This window comes from Notothenia coriiceps, unplaced genomic scaffold (genome assembly GCF_000735185.1).
Source record: "Notothenia coriiceps isolate Sejong01 unplaced genomic scaffold, NC01 NC01_scaffold00020311, whole genome shotgun sequence".
Classification (NCBI taxonomy): domain Eukaryota; kingdom Metazoa; phylum Chordata; class Actinopteri; order Perciformes; family Nototheniidae; genus Notothenia; species Notothenia coriiceps.
In genome coordinates, this window is record NW_011353012.1 from 94868 (window position 1) to 113986 (window position 19119).

Below are 19119 nucleotides of genomic sequence, written 5' to 3' on the forward strand. Positions count from 1 at the left end.
GCTTTGCAGAAAACACAAATTGACTTGATTAAAGTTGGGGGAGTGAGTAGCAGCGGATAATGGAACTCAGAGTTCAAGTCATGGGCTACCAAACTTTTATTTTGATTGAAGAAAATTCATCTGGTTTCCATTTGATCAGACTAGCTATTTCTCCTCTCTTTCAAGCAAAGGGAGAGTGCCCCAACTGGAAACAAAAGAAGGGGGGAAGGCCAGTGTGGTTTTGACATGGCCAGTGTGTGTGTCTTGTGAAGGGAATCAAAAGAGGGGGGGATTAATTCATCTGATTCCTTCATGCCAATGTGGCAGAGGCTGTATGTATTGTCAGGCGCATTGCCATGGCAACAGCCGCGGCGTAAGGAAATCTTTCTTTCCTCCATCTCAGCCCCCTCCTTCTCCTCTTTCTGTCTAGTACCTTGTCAAATCTCTTCCTCTTTCTCTCTCCCTCCTCCCTCTCTTCCCCTCTCTTCGACTTGTTCAGACATGGTTTGCAGAGTTTTGGGTGGGGAATGTTCAGGTATGCGTTCACACACACATAATCTGTCGGTGTGCTTCTGGTGTAGCAGACTAGGGAACAATGAGTCTCAAAAAGAGACTTTCCTTCAAGAGGAATTGGAACTTCAACACTGTAAGTAAACTGTGGTTTGCCGAGCGTGCCTCCTCTGTATTAAGCGGGGAGACTCCTTTGGTTCACTCAGCTGCTTTTCTCATTAATCTCCCTCTTTGTCGCTCGTCTTCTCTCCCACTCTGAACAGCTGTTTGAAGCGGCAGGGACTCGTGGTTGTTTGTTTGCGGGGTGCTAGAATCAGCCTTGACTTCTGCAAAAGTTAAGTTTCTGAATATCCGACTGTTGTGTGAGCAGGGTTCATCTCAAAAAAGTTTTTAATGGAAGCAACAAGCCTAAACAAGCCCAACAGATGACAGAAATCAGGTTTAAAGGTTCTGATTTACAGTCTGTGAGAGATGTTAATGGGGGACATTAACATTTGTATGAACGTGGCTTATCCTTCAACTGATTTCACACCGGTGAAAGTTTGTTTTCTTGCGGTGGCTCACTTCAGATCATCATGAATATGTCTTGGTGGGATCATCTACGTTCCTTCAGCATGTGGTGTCTCGAGATGCCAGACTGTGCGGCGTGGGGGCTGTACCACAGGAAAGCTAGCAGAGCGTTTTCCAACCCGAAAGCCAAATCCTGCTCGTTTGGAGCCAAGGTACTCACTGTGACTTTGTCCATTTGGTTGATAACAACCCAACGTGGGCAGCTTTCAGAAGGATTCCAGCTGGGAAATGGGATCTTTGCAATTCAGCTTTGAGAGAAAAGGATCAAAGAGGGTCGGCAGTACAGCAAAGCCACCCATGGTGGAGCAGATCGTCAGAAGAGGTGTCAACAGAGGAAGGGGTTGTGTGGACAAGAGGTGACGGAGGGCCTGGGTCATCACTGCAGCTTCACTGTAGGAAACTTTTGGGCAAGGAAGTAATAACGAGTGGTGTGTGTGGTCTAACCCCTGCTGGCTCATACACACACCAACCAACCAGGTCAACTATTACAAACGAGACGTGTCATTATTATATCAGTTCATGTAAATATTGACCAAGAACAACTTTAATATTGTATTATTCAAATAACTTCTAAGCAAAAACATTTGTCATTTCCAGCTTATCAAATGTGAATATTTGCTACTTTTCTCTCTTTAAAAAAACAACCACTAGATGTACTTAAATTAACATAACCGGTACTTTCAATTTCAACAATGTAAATAATCAGAAGTTGACACCATTTTAAAATTGCTAATAGAATTCAACTAAATCTGATAAATGTATTTAGCTATCAGTCATTGTAGTTGCAGGATTTAGCAACATTTTCATAGATACTGTTGTCTGCTTACGCCACCTATAACATATTTGTCATCAACATATATTTCCTCTGACATCAGCATGAGATGGATCGTCATCTGTGTGTCAAGAAGGCATTCATTGAGATTTATTGGAACTCTCCCACTTGTTTCCTAACTGGGATTAAGAGGAGCTTCTGCTAACAGGAAGCGGATGTCTATTATATTTGTCATACCAGAAGTAACATCTCTCCATTTGGGACATTTGAAAAGTAGTTGACTCCTCAAATGACCAGTTTTCATTTCCAAAGTTTCAGCTGGGAGCTTTTGTTTAAAACCGAAGTCTACGTCACATTGTGTGATGTCGGTCTCCCTCTATATATTTAAGGGTTGAGGTTTAGCCGTTTTTAGACCAAAAGCAGCAGACAGATGGAGTGGGTGTTCTCTGTTTTCTTTCTTTTCTGCTTCAGCTTCATGTTGGTCCTCATCCATACCCGCCCATGATTACTGTCCACATGCTAGCCACCACTGAAGAGGTGGCTTTTGGGTGTTGACTACATGGGGTTGGACTAGTTGTAAAGAGGCTGCGACAGACAATTAGTGGTTACGTGGTCATTGTCTGATAGAGCTTTTTACATGTGGTCACTCCCAAAATGGAACCAAGCATCACGTCAGGGCACAGGACCGCGGTCAAGTTAACTGGCTTCAGAATGCATCAACAAAAACTATAAAGAATGGGCTAGTCCACAATATGTCTGAGCTTATTCTGTGGCTGTTTGATCAAGCTGTACTCATTCAACTCACAGCAAATTTGGAAATGATACTTTGAATTAAATCCGACAGGAAAATTAAAAATGCCACAAATGTTTTTCACGACATTTTAAGAAAATGATATAATGATAACGTTAATGCAAGAAATAATACAAGTACACCCTTTCTAAGGACAATTCACTTGAACTGAATAAAATAATATTTTCAAACATTCATATTTGAAAATTAGTTTGTTTTTATACCCTGAATGAATATACAAAACCATTAAAACCACACAAGCAAAAAATAAAAAGGACTCCTAACTCAGTTACCAAATCTTGTAAAAGTAGGGGAAACCCTGCTGTTCAATCTACCATGTTGTTAACTAAAAGCTGGATCATATTCAGATGTAAATAATCTGGCATGTAAACACCATATACAGTATTAAGATTGTGTAAAAAGTTCAATTGTTTCGATAAGTTGCTAACGTAATTAATCGTGACAGGCCCGCTCAGCAGGGTGCAAAAGTTTTGTTTCATTGTTCTCTGATTTTTCAGCTTTACAGTCCAGTATTATGCAATTCCACTGAAGTACAAACTGTGTTTACTGCTCACACAGCCTGGCAATAAGAGCCTTGTTTAGACGTATTATCCGCCTTGGATATTCACACTTTGAAGTGGCAGCTTCAGAAAGCACTCTTCTGGAAATAGTCTCCCCTATTCAGATGAATCCTCCAACGCACCGATTTATCAAGTGTTCTTGGACCGAACCCTAAGATGCGCCTCTCATATCCTCCCCTGCATTTAAAAATATTTGTGACAACGGCTCCACAGTCAAGGCTGTAACTCTCTCTTTATTAGCATTTACCAAAAATGATGCTGACACATTTTTCGAGAAGCCCACTGCTGAGGCATGGGTTTCAAATTGAAGTATTGCCATGTAAATATTTGTTGACCCTTCAAAAGCGCTGACATGGAGGGGGGTGTATTCAGCTTCATGCCTTTTGTTGTAATTACACCCAATAATGGGAAGTTGCCACTGTGAAATGTCCAAGTCCACGGGGGAGGCTTGGGCTTCTTTTCAGGGACACATGCATAAAGCAGCCATCGCCTAAATTAGCAAGTGAAAAGAGGAGCATTACAGCCACTGATGGCCTCTCAAGTGGCTCTGCCTTGATGGGCTCTGAGCTTTGTGACTGCAGTTAGCAGGAATGCACACATTCAGGCCTGTGTGTTTGTGAGGGGTGATATAAAGTGAAGGGTGGGTCCTGGTGTGGAGGTGTGAACAGCTGTGTGTGCTAGAGAACCCTGGGGTCCACCCTCTTACAAATTAATGGGCCTGTGTAAGGACCCAAGATCCAACCCTTTCCCAGTAGCACACACACACACACACACCACAAAGACACACACCTCAGAAGGACTGTTGGGATGCCTGCAGAGACGCTGCTATCTTCAGTCTATGGTCTCAGCGAAGGAGGTCATGAGGGCAGCCTTTCACTCATGTCTCTCTTTGTTCTCTTTCAGTCTGCTGCTTCCTCAGATGGTGGTGAGTACAATTCCCTTATTACTACTTTTAAACACTCATGCTAATCAAAAATTATGTCAGATATGTAAGTGAAACTCTTAAAATGTAAAGAATGAACTCACAAGAGAACCAAGATTTCAAGCTCTTAATCATCCCGACACATAGGAACTTTCTGATCTTGGTCCACCGTCTGCTTTTTTATTCCCTATTTTCTGCTTCTACCCTCAGCTTTGTAGTCGCTTAATAAAATGTTCTAATAAAAAGACGTGGTGATGTGCTCACTGCAGGGAGCATGCCTCATTAACAAAGGATGTTTGCTGAGCGTGTTTCGGGGTTAGCGCCGGAGCTAGATGTCTGGTCCTCCCTTTCATAGCGGTCTTTAATAACATTTGCTAACAGGCTGAGCGAGTCCACGGTGAGGAGGGTAGCCCGTTCCTTTCACTAGGGACGGATGGCTGTTTGCTTTCCAAAGCCTTCTCATTAACTGAGCGGCACACAATGTGGTAAACACGGCTGCCAAAGCCTCAGACCTAATACAGTAAACCGAGACCAAACAACTGGCCTGTCAGCACATTTTAGGATGGGGACTTGCAGAGGGGGGGCGGGGGGGGAATCAGACATTTGGCCTTTCTCCTGAAAATCCCTCAGTCTCTCAGATTCTCAGACTTTATGTAAAGCGTTTGCAATTTTAATGACACGTCAACTCATTATTTCTGAAGAGTATTAAGCCATTGGAACTGGCACGTGTATTTTTATAATTGTTAAATCATTATGCAAAATAATCATGGATATGTACCAGATATAGGATGATGATTACATTTGACTAAGTGCAGCTGATACAGATGCCACCTTACTAATAAGCTGAATTACTGAAACAACATCATGTACTATGTAAATTACTTATTTTTTGTTACAGTTTAAGTACACCTATTAAATCAGTGGTGGAATGTAATACAATACAGTACTCAAGCACTTGTACTTGATTTTAATTTTTTACTCTAAACTTTTACTCCAATACATTTTGGAAACCAATATTGTACTTTTTTACAAATATATTTATTTGTATAGGTTAGGATATTCAGCAGCAGTATACAAAGCAGTTAGCTCTACCAATAATCATAATCCATTAATTAATATGGTAGTGAAAATGGGCCATTACGCCGAACAAATGCTTTTACTTTTGGTATATTTTGATGATAATACTTTTGTACTTCACTACAATAAGACTTGAAATGCAGGAAGTTTATCTATAATCGAGTAATTAACATGTTGGTATTACTCGATTATTATTTGGTACTTCTTTCACCACTGTTGTAAACCCATCCTACATCCTGTGTGGAAGGAAGATGACGACCGGACCTTATTTGACCCCACTAGCCTTTCTGTTCTCCACATCAGAGATACAGTGCTAACACCAGTTGCCCATGCTAACCAGTTAACTCTGAGCAGAATAACAACAGCAAGCATCTGTAAGAAATCACACTGTGACCCTCTTTTGCGGCTTTCACACCAGCGCTTTTCCCTTTCTAGCTCCGAGCTAGAGCTTTTCTGGTTCAGCTCCGGTTTCCCTTTTCTGCTCCCGCTTTGTTCACACCACTCAGAGCCGGGATGGTACTGCTGCGTCATGACGTCACCGTTTACATCGCTGATTTGCTCCCCAACGGCGCTCACAACAACAACAACAACAACGGGGGACTGCGTTGGGTCGATGATCGTGTTGCTTTTAAAGCAAAGCCAGATTAAATTAAATAACGACTTCTCCAACCTTATACTTTTCAACCTGTGCAGCCCATGTATGGATTCCATCCGATAGCTGCTATAATAAAAAACAAAACGTCTGCCTCTCTCCACAATGATCAATAACAGCGAACGGATGGTCAAAGTAAGGTACAAATAAACAGAATCACACGAAGCCTGGTTAGTGTTGCCTGACTTTATAAAGTGTGTGTTTTTTTTATAAATGTGTGGTTGCCTTCTAGTCACTTTGCTCAGCGCGACTGCTTGTAGGCAGGCATGACGAGACTCTTCAGTCGACCCATGTTCAGGGGAGGTGGATTTAGTTTCCTGCACGCCTCGACCTAAGAGAGACGTAAGCGACGCCGCCTCTTAGCTCCGAAGCTCTTGCTTCTAGGCCGACAATTTTTGGAGCTGGAAGTGAACCGAATTCCGGAGCTAAGAGGCGGCGCCGCTGCGGTGTGAACAGGAAAAAACGGTACTTTTCAGGCTCCAGCTCCGAGCCGGAGCTGAAAACGCGTTGGTGTGAAAGGGGCATTTGTGTTTTGTTTTTACTGTGCCTGCCCACAGCCCTAAAGTGGCCATCTGCCGTCATGATAGCACGTACTGTGAGGGTCAAAGCCCCCACTTTAGATGACCAGCAGCCCCTCACCACTCTCCCTCATTGTCTTCCTTTTAATTATCCATGTGTCCTCTCTTTCTTCGTCTTTTATTCCGCTCCCGGTCCTCTCTGCCCTTTCTTTTACCAACTGAGTGACATCTGCTCCTTCTCCACTGTAATCAGATCCCACTTCCCACATAACATATTTTGACATTCACTTAGTGTGTTCACATTCGCCAGTGAGAGCAGTAGCAAAGGTTACAGTAAAAGACCCATTAGCTTTCCCTTGACATTTATCGTATTCTCTCATCCCTTTTCACATTGTAATTGTGTTTGCCGCAGATGTAGGGCACCTCTTGACTCCCCATTATGGCTAGATCCTTTTGTTAAAGATCTTCCCTCTTTCAACTCAACGGGATATATACCTGGCTGCTAAATCCTAAGAACTGTTACAGGATGTGTATTTTGAAAATTATGTAACTTTTATTTTTTTATTACATTTTTATATTTTTAATTATATCATAACTTAGTACCTTTTAATGCATGTAACATATGTAACATTAAGCTGTCTGTGGATCTTTTGTCTGCTGTAACTACGTACAGTTCCCCTGTGTGGGACTAATAAAGGTATTCTAATTCTGATAACACTTTTATTACATATTTGTCTTTTCCCGCAATTTGTTGAAAAGACTAGTAAGAGTTTTATGTATAATAGTTGCCTGTAGTGAAACTAACACACTTCTAATAATGTTCCATTGTAACACAATTGCTGTTTATTGTGCTTTCAAGTCAGACATGCCTAATTTTGTTAAGAGTCTTTTCAAAAAATGTACCAATACCAAAAGTCTTTGTTGGTTTCTTAGAAAATGTTTATACAAGTCTTCACAATAGCTCTGTTCTCCTCAACAGATTAAATTAATTCAATCTGCCTCCTGGGAAATATAAAAATTCCCAAAAGACAAGGCAAGTTGATTTATAAAGTGCATTTTAAGAACACGGTCACAAAAAAACATTAAAACTATGATGACATAGTGCATCAGAAACACATGATATACAGTCAATACAGACAGGGAGGAAAATTGCATAATTATTTGGGACAAAAAACACACCAATGCCAAAATCGTCAGGATATTTAGGTTAAAGAGGCTTTAATTTCCCTTTGGCTTGAATCACTCTTTAGGCGCGTTCACACCAAGTACTTTTCTCACAAAGGTTCCTGAGGACTATGATTTAGTTGCGTTCACACCAAAAAGTCCCAGGAACTAAATTAGTTCTAGAGAACCTTTTTTACCCCCTTTTCAGTCCCTGCTAGAGAGCAGGGACTTTCGTGGGAGAAAAAGGTTCCTGTTTCTGATTGGCTGGGCGGAATGCAAACCAACCCCCGTTAAACTCCCAAAAACGTTTGTGAAGCCGCCATTTTATTAGCATTATTAGCATTAGCCCAGCGCAGAAACGCAGAGAGACTAATTTATGTCAACACAAAATAAAACATGGGAGCGGTGGAGATGAGGAGGTGTCGGCGTTCTAGCCGTTTACTCGGAAGGCTTCAGTAGAAGCTGCTGGGAGTCCCAGCAGCTTCTACTGAAGCCAGTCCGTAACTCCGGGGATTTTGGGCGGCAGTATACGCCGTGAAGTTGTTTGCGGCCTGCCAGTAAACCCAAAGCAGAAGAAGAAGAAGTGACGTCAGCGGCTTCATTTGCCTAATCCACAATCCACCCCCATGAACTAATTTCCGGTGTGAACGCGATCTGTACTTAGTTAATGAGAACTAAAGAGTTCTCAGGAACCTTTGTGGGAAAAGTACTTGGTGTGAACGCGCCTAATGTCTCCTCTAACCTTTACACTGTGCCCCCCCACCCCACAGACTACAGTGGAGTCCAGTTGCAGGGATGCTGCAGCCAGAGCAGCCTGAACAGTAATGGCAGTCTTCCAGGAGCGGGCAGCCTGCGAGGGGTCCCGGAGCAGAGAGTGGCCAGCTGGGCCGCCTGCTTCGAACGCCTCCTCCAGGACCCAGTGGGGGTGCGCTACTTCTCGGTAAGATAAGAACGTTTCATAGGTGATTGGATTCAGGGTTGTGAAAATATCTGTTGACATGAAGTTTCATGTTTTAATTTTATTTCAATCTCAATGCGAGGTACGGCATTTGTATTGCAATCCTGTTGGGCAAATGACTGGAAAACGGGTATATTGGTAATACCAATTTCCCAGAGAACCTGAATGAGACATTGGCCTTGGCCGAGCTCTGCACTCTATTTGAGTTATTTATGTAATTGAAAGTGAAAAGTAACCTAACTCAATTGTGTAAGCAATAAAGACAAATGTTTTTTAGTTTCAGACTTTTTCCTACGTGTGCTTGGTGCTTTTCTATCAGCTGATCATTGACCATTATGGCATTACAACTCCTGCATTCTTATCCAGTTATCTGTCGTGTTAGAGTTAGACCACGTTTTAACATTAAACTGTTTACATGCAGTCTTTACATTTGAACATTTCACCTTTTTTGTCAGTATTTGAGAGTTTGCCCCCTCTTTATGGCTTGGATTGTGTTTTTTTCTACATTTATGACATGATTGAGAGACTTATTATTTAACCAAATCCAAGGCGAATATTTCAATAGTTCCGAACCAGTTCTCTATATCCAAACTTTTCATTACGGGCATTTCATTTATACAACCTCCCACAGAAAAGATGTGCCTCTTGAATTTAGCCTACAACACCTTCAGAAGGCTCAGCATTAGGTTCTGGCGTCCCGGAGGCCCCCTCGCTCCTCACCCCCCCTCAGCACTGATCAGATCCACCCACACTCTCCTGTGCCTACACCAATTTTGTTCACAGCATTTCACCTAAAAAACGTTTTCCTCACTACTGCAACAGCACAGAGAACATAAAAAAAAAAGCATGATCACCGGTTTGGGATCGTATTAAGACTCCTTCTGTTTCTCTCCACAGGAATTTCTCAAGAAAGAATTCAGTGAGGAGAATATCTTGTTCTGGCAGGCCTGTGAATACTTCAGTCATGTCCCTGCAGCTGATAAAAAGCAGGTAAGTCTAGTGTGTGAAGCTAAACCCACTGACTAAGACATGTAGACTGATTGGAAACACTCCTATCTTTTTTGTCCTATATCGACGTAACACAAAATTGAGTATCACCTCTACGAACAGAATAGATATCATACTGTTGTTCCTTAATCAAATGAGGTAAGATAAAAGGGGGGTAAACCTATCATCTATACCTAAAGCCAATATATATAATAAATCATTTTGTATAGAAGTCTTTGATATGATACAATACAATATACTTTACTGTCCCTGTAAGAACGTTTTTAGACTCTGTCCTGCTTCTCCGCATAAGATACAAATCCCACTTCCTGGTTGCATTTAAAAAACATTTACATTTTGAATTCTGTACATAAACATTCTCTCTTGACCCTGTACATTTATTTTGTGACCCTTATGAGTCCCACCTTCCAACAATAATGAAATGATGCTATTATTTTATGTGAAATACATCTTGGCTCTAATGCATCGTCCGCCCTCTGTCCTGCAGCTGTCTCAGAGAGCCGGAGAGATCTACAACAGCTTCCTGTCCAGCAAGGCCACCATGCCGGTCAACATCGACAGCCAGGCCCAGCTGGCCGACGACGTCCTCACCTCCCCGCGGCCCGACATGTTCAAGACGCAGCAGCTACAGGTACAGACACAACGAGAGTAGAAGTTGTAGTGAGCTCGTCTCTGCAAATAACATGTTGCTTCAACACGTCATGTCTTTGGTAGGGAAGAGCTGAATCAAGGCTGCTCTCAACATGTTGAAAGTCATAAATCTAAATAAGATATTCATTTTGGTTCTGCATGACATTCATTGTGTTTGTGTATACTGTTTCAGCCAAGTTGCTGATTAAGAAGGGCTAGACTAATGCTATCAGTGTTATACTGTTATTATTGAAGCATAATACCGATATTGTACTATTTGTTAAGTTGCAAAATAGGATTGATTCCAATCTGTGTGATCCAAACGTTTACAATAACTCCACAGCAATGGGGAGTCCAAAAGTCAAATTCATTGAAAAAGATAAATGCTATAATTTCCGAAATTCATAATACCTTTAAATCTAACACAAAGCATTAAGCCTTTCTGAGTACTGCGGTCAAAAAACGGTTAACTTTTAATAACTGCTAAGTGCACACTTTGGCGAAATGTTATTCATAAAAAAAAAGTTTATTAAATCCAAAAAGACAAACCATTTCACTAAAAACGAAGAGGGTGATGAATTCATAAAATATTAAACTTAAAAAATAATTAAAAAATCGAAGCCCCAGTTTTTGGTTGATTCATAGTTATTCCTATTAAATGTATTGCCATCATAAAATATGACGGCAGACATTCAAACCCTCAATAGAAGCCTAAAAACTGACCCTCAGCATTTCATAATATTAGTTTGATTTCTGATTTCTATTATTCTCATGATTTGCTTGCTCAGCATCACCGTGAATATCCGGTCATTTTCCTTGACAGTAGGGGGTTCCGTTCTCCTCTCGCCTTTAGTCACTCTGCATAACCATATTGGCTTTTCTCGATGGCCATCTGGGTTTGTTTACGAAAGGGCGCGGAGCCTTTACCAGAGAAATAAACACAAACTGGCATACGCCCACTGAGAAGCAAGCGCATACTGTACACACAGACACATAGACATGCATGTGTATATTTCCAGGCTGGACATGAGCATTTAAAAGTGTTGAGACACCTGTCATAACATGAGCGGTAACCATACGTTACCACCGGTAGTTTCTTCTCTTTTGTTTAATTTACTCTTCCTCACTCTTTTATTTTTGACCCTACATGCCTCTTTGTGTATCTCACCTCTTTCATTCCACCACTGTTTTTAAAAACCGCCCTTTTTCTTCTACAGATCTTTAATTTGATGAAGTTTGACAGTTATTCCCGATTCCTCAAGTCCTCCCTTTACCAAGAGTGCATGCGTGCCGAGGTGGATGGCCGATCTCTGCCGGACCCTTACCAGATTCCCTGCAGTCCTGCGCCCTCTAAACACAGCGCCAGCTCGGACCGCTCCTCCCTCTCCACTCCCAAAAAGGTAACACTGACCTTTTAAGCTGTATCACTAGAATAAATCATGGAGTAACAGCTTTGTTGACAGTCCTTTACAGCTGGTTACATCTTCCTTTTATGTTCTCCAACCAATAGGAGGCCAGAAAGCAGAGGTCAGGGAGGTCACTCACCGAAGACAAGGATGAGAGCGCCGATAAGAAACGCGGCTTCTTCTCGTGGTCCCGCAACAGGAGCTTTGGAAAGGGCCCCAAGAAGAAGGACATAGGAGACATAAACCTGGGTATGGAATGGATAAACAAGAACACTGGTAAAAAAAAAAAGTTTTCCACAAGCTTTCGCAACACTTCCAAAGAGCTGATGTGTCCTTGAAAAACACACCAATTTGATGCCAGCTCCGGGGTTGCCATGAGCTACATGCGGGGGAGGGATGTTGAAACACAGCTTGCCCGCAGTCATCAAAGTATTACACACGCAGCGCATGTACCCAAAAACACCTTTTGACAGCATTTTGACTCTAGTGCTATCAACAAAGGGCCAGTGTTTAAAGGTGGCGAAATACCAAAATGAGGTTGATATGATGATGGGAAGCCTTTGTTTGGGATTTTGATCATTATGATATCCAATTATAGCTGTAAGGCACAGAGAGAATCTGCACATCTTGAAAGGCTGCAATTGATAAAACCATTTTTTTTTTTAAATGTATTTTTAGATTTACAAGCGTTGTCAAATACATTAATGGTTTTATCAATTGCAGCCTTTCAAGATGTGCAGATTCTCTCTGTGCCNCAAAGACACGGAGGGGGAATAGAAAAATGAAATCCATCTGCAGGTGAGCTGTACACTATGAGCCAACACTCAAGCACAACACAACAAAAGATCCACGCTAAAGCTACACACAACAGAGCCCGTGAAGCAACAACACACCAAGCAGTGTTTCACCAACACAGAACACACACAGCGACACCCTGAGACGCGCGCACAGAGAAAAGTACACAAAGGAGTGGGAGCTGATGAGAGGAGGAAGCCACGAGAGAAAAGGAGACGAAGCTACAGAGAAGAGGAGGGGGTGGGGGGGCATGCGGAGGCGGGAAAAGGTTGTGGAGGTGGTGGTGAGAGAGAGAAAACTCACAAACGTGTAAAAAGACAGACGAGAGTGATTTCCAATTCTAACATTTATTAGATCGACTCAAATCACAGGTACAGAGATCATTGGCAGTGATTATCTACAACAGGTGTCTAAAGAGGGGACCCGGGGGGAAAGAGTGACAGGCAATCCAACAATGTCACCAGCGCTAAGGAGCACTTGTCCTCTCGGTGAATAATTATGTTCACCGTTTGCTCAAACGGCTGCAGCTGGAGACGACACCTTGGTAATGACTCACCGGATTTCCGAGGGTCTGACATTGTTGGATTGCTCTGAAATGAACGTGGTGGGATGGAGAGGAGCACAGCATTTGTTTAGTGATGACTGTTGTAATGCTGTCAAACAGTTTCATGGGTCTACTTGGCTACGATGGTTTCTAATTGTACATGATGAACCCATGATGGCAGGAAACACAGCTGCCAATCTCACTTTCAATGGACTCCACCACAGCATTCACTGACTTTCAAATATTGATTGGTAGTCTGTATGCACTATGCATGTATTATTCATATTCATTATCTCTGCAATCACCATCCTCATGCACCCAAAATAAACTAAATGTATTACTGGAATGAACTGACGCAACAGTTGGAAGTGACTTCCAGGTACTCGCTGAACAAAATATACACATCACTATTTACACACATGCTTTGCTAACTTTATGAAAAACAGTTTTCTTAAAGGAATGGCAAACTGACAATTTGTCATTAAAGTGCATCAGAGTCAGTGTAGAGGGAGTGTTACCGTTAAAGTGGTCGGGTTTGGACCACTGTGGAGGGAACGCACACGCACATACGACACACACGCAAACACACTGGTTGGGTTACACTGTCGAAATACCTGAAGTGGACTCTCCGCCTGCGTCTTGAGGCTGGGGGCAGGGCGGTGGGGGGGTGAAGTTGGGTTCTGGCAGGCTGCTGTTGAAGGACGGCATGGGGGACGACAACGAGGGCAGCAGGGTGCTGTTGGGGCTGCTGATGTGGCCCTCCCCCACCAGGGTCAGGTCGCTGTTGGTGTCCTCCTCCACGGTGCGGAGGCTGGGCCGGGTGTCCGAGGGCCGCGGGATGGGGGACAGGTGGGTGCCGAAGGTGGCGTGGCGCGTGGGCGGCATCAGGCACCGCCTCGTCGCGGAGTGTCCGTTGGCGCTGGAGCTGAGGGAGGAGTCGAGGCTCTCGGAGCGCAGGCTGGCGCTGAGAGCCACTCTGGAGGAGACACCGTTCTCCCGGCTCTGTTTCTTGGAGTCTGGAGTGGAGCAGGAGATGGCCGGGGTGAGACGCAGGAAGTCGGGAAGCACCAGGTCGTTTTTGTTCAGGAGGCCGCGCTGGTCGTTGGCTCGGGTGCTCTGCGCCCGGCTCAGGAGCTCAAAGAATTCTGCAACAAAACCAAAAAGAATCACTTTAACTCCTTCCGAATATGTTCAATCCTGGAAGAAAATATTAGTCAAAGTTTAACATGCAGCATAGCGGCCTCACACCTGACAGAGAAAATAACCCTAGTCCAGAGGCAAAGCAAAAGCTAAGAAATCCACCACAAAAACATCAAAAAGAGAAGAAGAAGAAGGAAGAGAGGGATTTACCTTCAGCTTCATCTATATTAATCTTTTTCTGTTTTCTCTTTTCCCCTGGGAGTGCTGAGTCTGGTCCACTCGCTTTCACAGAAAAGTCCTTTGGTGTTGACCTCTCATCTCCCTGCAGATGCAACAATAACAATGCACTCTGTTAGGGGATGGAGTGGGGGGGAGGAGGGTTTCGTAAGGAGTGGGGGGCAGGCTAAGCACGGGCTGAAGCAGAACGTCCAGATTGAATGAACCTTGTCCGTCTGTCGGAGCCTTTTTCTGGCCATGCTAACATCGATACGGAGTCCTATCTTTCTTCATAATAGCTCAAGCATGGAGAATACGAGCGGGTGAGTCAGCCACGGGCGGTGTTAGGGCGAAGAATACAAACAAATCAGGAAGTGCACACCAATGTAAAGCTTGTTGAAAAGTGTAAATGTGAGTGCACTGGCCCGCTGATTGATGAGGCTTAAAGGAGCAGAAGCAGAGCAGCAGTAGAAAAGGACAAATCACCACATCCCGACATTTGAAGCGACGTGAGAAAAAAGATATTGTAGGTACTCACAGCAGCAGAAAAACTTCTGGAGGGAGGGAGGTTCTTTAGGGAGGAAGACTTGGATTTATCTGCTTGAAACAAAGACAGAGAGAATAAAAGACATGTTATACATACAGAAGTTAAGGGTGCCAGATTGTGCTTTTTGGGGTTTCCCTTTTGCTGTAGTGTGTTATAAAGGTTTTTGTGCATTTCAATGGTCTGCAAAGGCTAATATTTTTTTATTTGTATTTACTTATAGAAGGACCATGCATACAAAAACATGAATCTCAGCAAAGAGAAGAGATGCAATATGCCAGATTATAGCTAATAGCTCATTTCCATCTGTGGTCCTCAAGACAGGTTCATAACAATCAATAAACAAATAATAAAATTGCATGATCTCTACACACTCCACCCCCCGCCCCCTGCCTGAAACGCCTCCATTGGTCTCCTATGTTTACTTCCGTAACATAGTGACATCACTATGTATCACTCGCGCTGTTATTGGCTAGCGCTCCAACACATTTTAAGTGATAGGAGGGACATCTCTAAGTTGGCCAATCACACTAGAGTTGGCCAGCTAACGAATCAGAGCAGACTGGTTTCAGACAGAGGGGGAAAAGAGGTGCTGTAACACAGGCAGTATGAGACAAATAAAAACCTTTTTGAATATGAAAGCAAGTAAACAAGTCGAAAAAAGTAAAACTTCTGGTGTCCATCCCATCACATCTTCTCTTTACATTTGAAATAAAAATGAATTCTTATTTTTGGTCATTTTTTGTATTCTTGTTTGATGGTCTCACCTTTCCCTGCAGCTGGATCAACCCTCTCCAAAACAACTCGCAGGCCATCCAAACTGGATATGGGGGCGCCTAGGTCCAAAGGCTCAGTTTCTCCACTCTGAAAGAAAGTCATATTTAATGGTTAACACCTTATGGCTAAGTATGTCTCAATTTGTTTTGGCTGTAATTGAGTTCACAAGCTGAATGTATAAACCGTATTTCAGGCTACTGTATAATAGAGTTATAATGCCTAGAAACCCAAAGGACTAAAATACATCCTCTGGCAGGAGTTGAGGGGAGGACTAAAAAGAGTTGGCATGTTTGAGGAGTGTCGTCATTTGTAATTATAGCCCTGCTGCTCCATCTTCGGGGACTGAGTCACAGCGCTAACCACCGTGTAGAGATGGAAAAGGATGCGGTCGCTTCCTTCCCCTGACCATGATACTCCACCCTGTGGCACCGTCACACACTGCACAAGATGCTGAACACACACACACAGGAGCTTCAAATAAACATGAAGGCATTGTAGCCACCGGGGGCGACTTACTATTTTGGCCACGAGATCGCTGAGGTGGAGGCCATATTTGGCCACTACGGGACGCAGGACCTCAGTGACGGGTTTGGTAGGTTTGGCCTTCAGACCCACGGAGCGGTTAATGGGGACCAGGTCCAATCTAGGAGCACAGAAAGAGCACGGGTAAATGTCAGCGGCGACATAAAAGCACACAGTGAGAAAGTGATATTTATTGGCAAGAAGAGAAACCATGGAAATCGGACGCAGCACCCCAGTTTGAGACCTGGCCGAGGCATTTAGAGAAGAATAGAATATCAAGGATCAATAGATTTCTTTTTCCTTTGTACAACGCTCCCTTGTACCCTTCTTTAGACGAAGGTGAAACTAGTAAAATATTAATCCTTTTTGACCTTATAACCCCTCCAGCTGTTTTCTTATCATGACGACCAATACATGTTTAATATAATTCTTTTAAGGGAGGGAAGTAGGCATGGATTTAATTGTATTTCTAAATGATTAACTTATTATTTGTAAAATGTAGTTTTCCGATCATTATTATTTAAAAAGATTCAGGTTGTGTCATACTATTAATAATATTAGCATGCCTGTATTGGTCTTCCTGGATCGGGTATTTCTTGTTTTCTTGTCTTGTTATGTTTGCAAAACCAATGTAAATTAATGTGTGAAGAGCTCTTTAAAGGAAATTGACAAATCAAAGGAAATGTTTAAGGAACATACCTAAACAACGTCCGCTTCTCCACTCTTAATTCTCGGGAGCTGAGGGTCATACAGTCTTGGTCCAACACCAAAGGCTGTGAGGAAAAAAGCAACATTAAAAAACATTAAAAAACACAAAAAAGCAACAAACCCAGAGCACTCCTTACCGTAAACTCTACAACACAGTAAACAAATGACTTCATCTGTTTTAGTGTCTTTGGTTAAATTAAGCTTTTTCCAATTAAGTTCCAACAATGACTACTCACAAGAAAATACATTGTTTTATTAGCTTGGTTCATCGCAAACAAAGGGTTGACTCAGTGATTGCATGAGGAGCTTGCCTGAGAGCTCTGTTTGCTGATCTATTAGCAGCAAGTTTCCAGCATTCATCAGTAAATGATTGTCTTACCTTCTCTCCTCCCACCAGGAAGAGGTCCACAGCAGCGATGTTGATGTTGATGCTCTGACAGAGGTCGTGGAGGACGTCCCTTATGGAGGCCCCGGGCCGGAGACTGATGGGAGAGCAGGAGCCATCGGGCAGCACCACGCTGCAGTGTTTGGGGGAGCGCTCCCATACTGAGTGGCGATTATCAGCCTAAAGAAGATAGACAAAAGGAGGCTTCATTAAAAGGACTGGAAGTGTTACAAAAGCCGCTTTCAAACCAAGTACTTTGCCATACTTAGTTCCCAGCACTGTTTTTTTTTTGTGTTGCCATAACTTACTCTCTCTCCGTTGGTGCGCGGGGCTAATGCTAATGCTAATAATGCTAATGCTTCACAAAACTTTTCAGAGTTTTACGGGGCTTGGTTTGCAATTCGCCCAGCCAATCAGAAATTGGAACTTTTTTCTCCCCATTAAAGTATCACCTCTCCAGTACCTCATTCACACCAACGGTGTTTCAGGGCCGGTTCGGAGATGGAGCAAAAGCACCACATACGTCACGCTTACGTCGAGGCGGGGGCAGGGGCAGGGGCAGGGGCAGGGGCAGGGGCAGGGGCGGGATCAACTCCTGAACAACAACAAAAAGCCGGCGTTTTATCCAGTTTGTACACAACGATGGAGAAACTTAACAAGCAGCAGTGGTCCACTGAAGAGACCAGCTACCTACTGGGAATCTGGTCTTCCGAAGAGGTACAGAGGAAGCTGGAGCACAATCGGCCATTGTTGTTGTTGTTGGTGTCAGCTGTGAGGGGTTTCCGCGCGGTTTGGCTTTATGAAGCAGGCACGCAAACGATGACGCAGCACCAGTCGGACTCTGTGATGTTCTAAAAGACCGGAGCTAAACCGAAGAACCGGTTCTGAACCTGAAAAGCTCTAGCACGGAGCTTGAACAGGAGTTGCGTTGGTGTGAATGAGGTACTGGCACTAAGGTAAAAGTTCTCATGAACTAAGTTCTCTTTTTGGTGTGAACGCAAAATCCCAGGAACTATCGGAACTAAATGGGAAAAGTTTGGGGAAAAGTACTCCGGTGTGAAACTGCCTATATACACGGCTTCAGTTGTAATTTATGCCACCCGTTAACTATGAGTGGGCTGACAAGTAAAAAACAATTACTCAGGCCTAATATGATAGCTGTACCAGACACTGGGCTCTGTGTTGCCATAGTGATTTGTCCAGAGGAATCTTACCTCGATCTTCCCAGCAGAGCAGGAAGTGGCCATCTCCAGACTGGTACCGGACGACAAGGAGCCCTGGGACTCCCTCCGCCCATTACTGCCCCAGTAGTCTGCACAAGAGAACACAGAGGAGGGTGAACTCATGCAGATAAAAGACTTTAGTCACTACTTTAAGAAAATAAAACATACAATATTTAACACCATGACAGCTTCAAACTATGGCATGACGTATAACAATGTTTTTAGAGTTATAATCAAAGTTTAACACCACAAAAAAGGTAACCAAAGAAGATATTTGCGTATAAACAGTGTCAATTGAATTGCAACTATATTTATTGAGAGACGGTACCGGTGTGAACAGTAGGTTCAACATAGCTCAAAAAATAATGATTGTAATATATATTCAAACTTCAAAGCAATAAATACACCAGAGTTTGACAAAAACTCTGGTGTATTTAAACATAAAACAACTTAAGCTTTAAAGAATATTTACAGAAAAATTAGGAATAATTTCTAATGTATTTGACAACGCTTGTAAATCTAAAAATACATTTAAAAAAAAAAATGGTTTTATCAATTGCAGCCTTTCAAATTAGTAACCTTAAAAAGGCACAATGAGTAGGTTGTTTTAAAAGATGTGCAGATTCTCTCTGTGCCTTACAGCTATAATTGGATATCATAATGATCAAAATCCCAAACAAAGGCTTCCCATCATCATATCAACCTCATTTTGGTATTTCGCCACCTTT

The 19119-nt window shown here is 42.9% G+C and overlaps 1 protein-coding gene across 1 annotated transcript in view; it reads left to right on the forward strand.

Moving 5' to 3' along the window:
- rgs12a (regulator of G protein signaling 12a) overlaps window positions 1-18508 on the forward strand; it is a 35455-nt gene extending 16947 nt beyond the window's left edge. The window contains exons 4-10 of the mRNA XM_010779510.1: window positions 4106-4127; window positions 8306-8475; window positions 9391-9483; window positions 9989-10132; window positions 11349-11531; window positions 11642-11786; window positions 18336-18508. Coding sequence (XP_010777812.1) covers window positions 4106-4127; window positions 8306-8475; window positions 9391-9483; window positions 9989-10132; window positions 11349-11531; window positions 11642-11786; window positions 18336-18508 — 930 coding nt within the window. The remainder of the gene's footprint in view (window positions 1-4105; window positions 4128-8305; window positions 8476-9390; window positions 9484-9988; window positions 10133-11348; window positions 11532-11641; window positions 11787-18335) is intronic.
- Window positions 18509-19119: the final 611 nt, after the last annotated feature.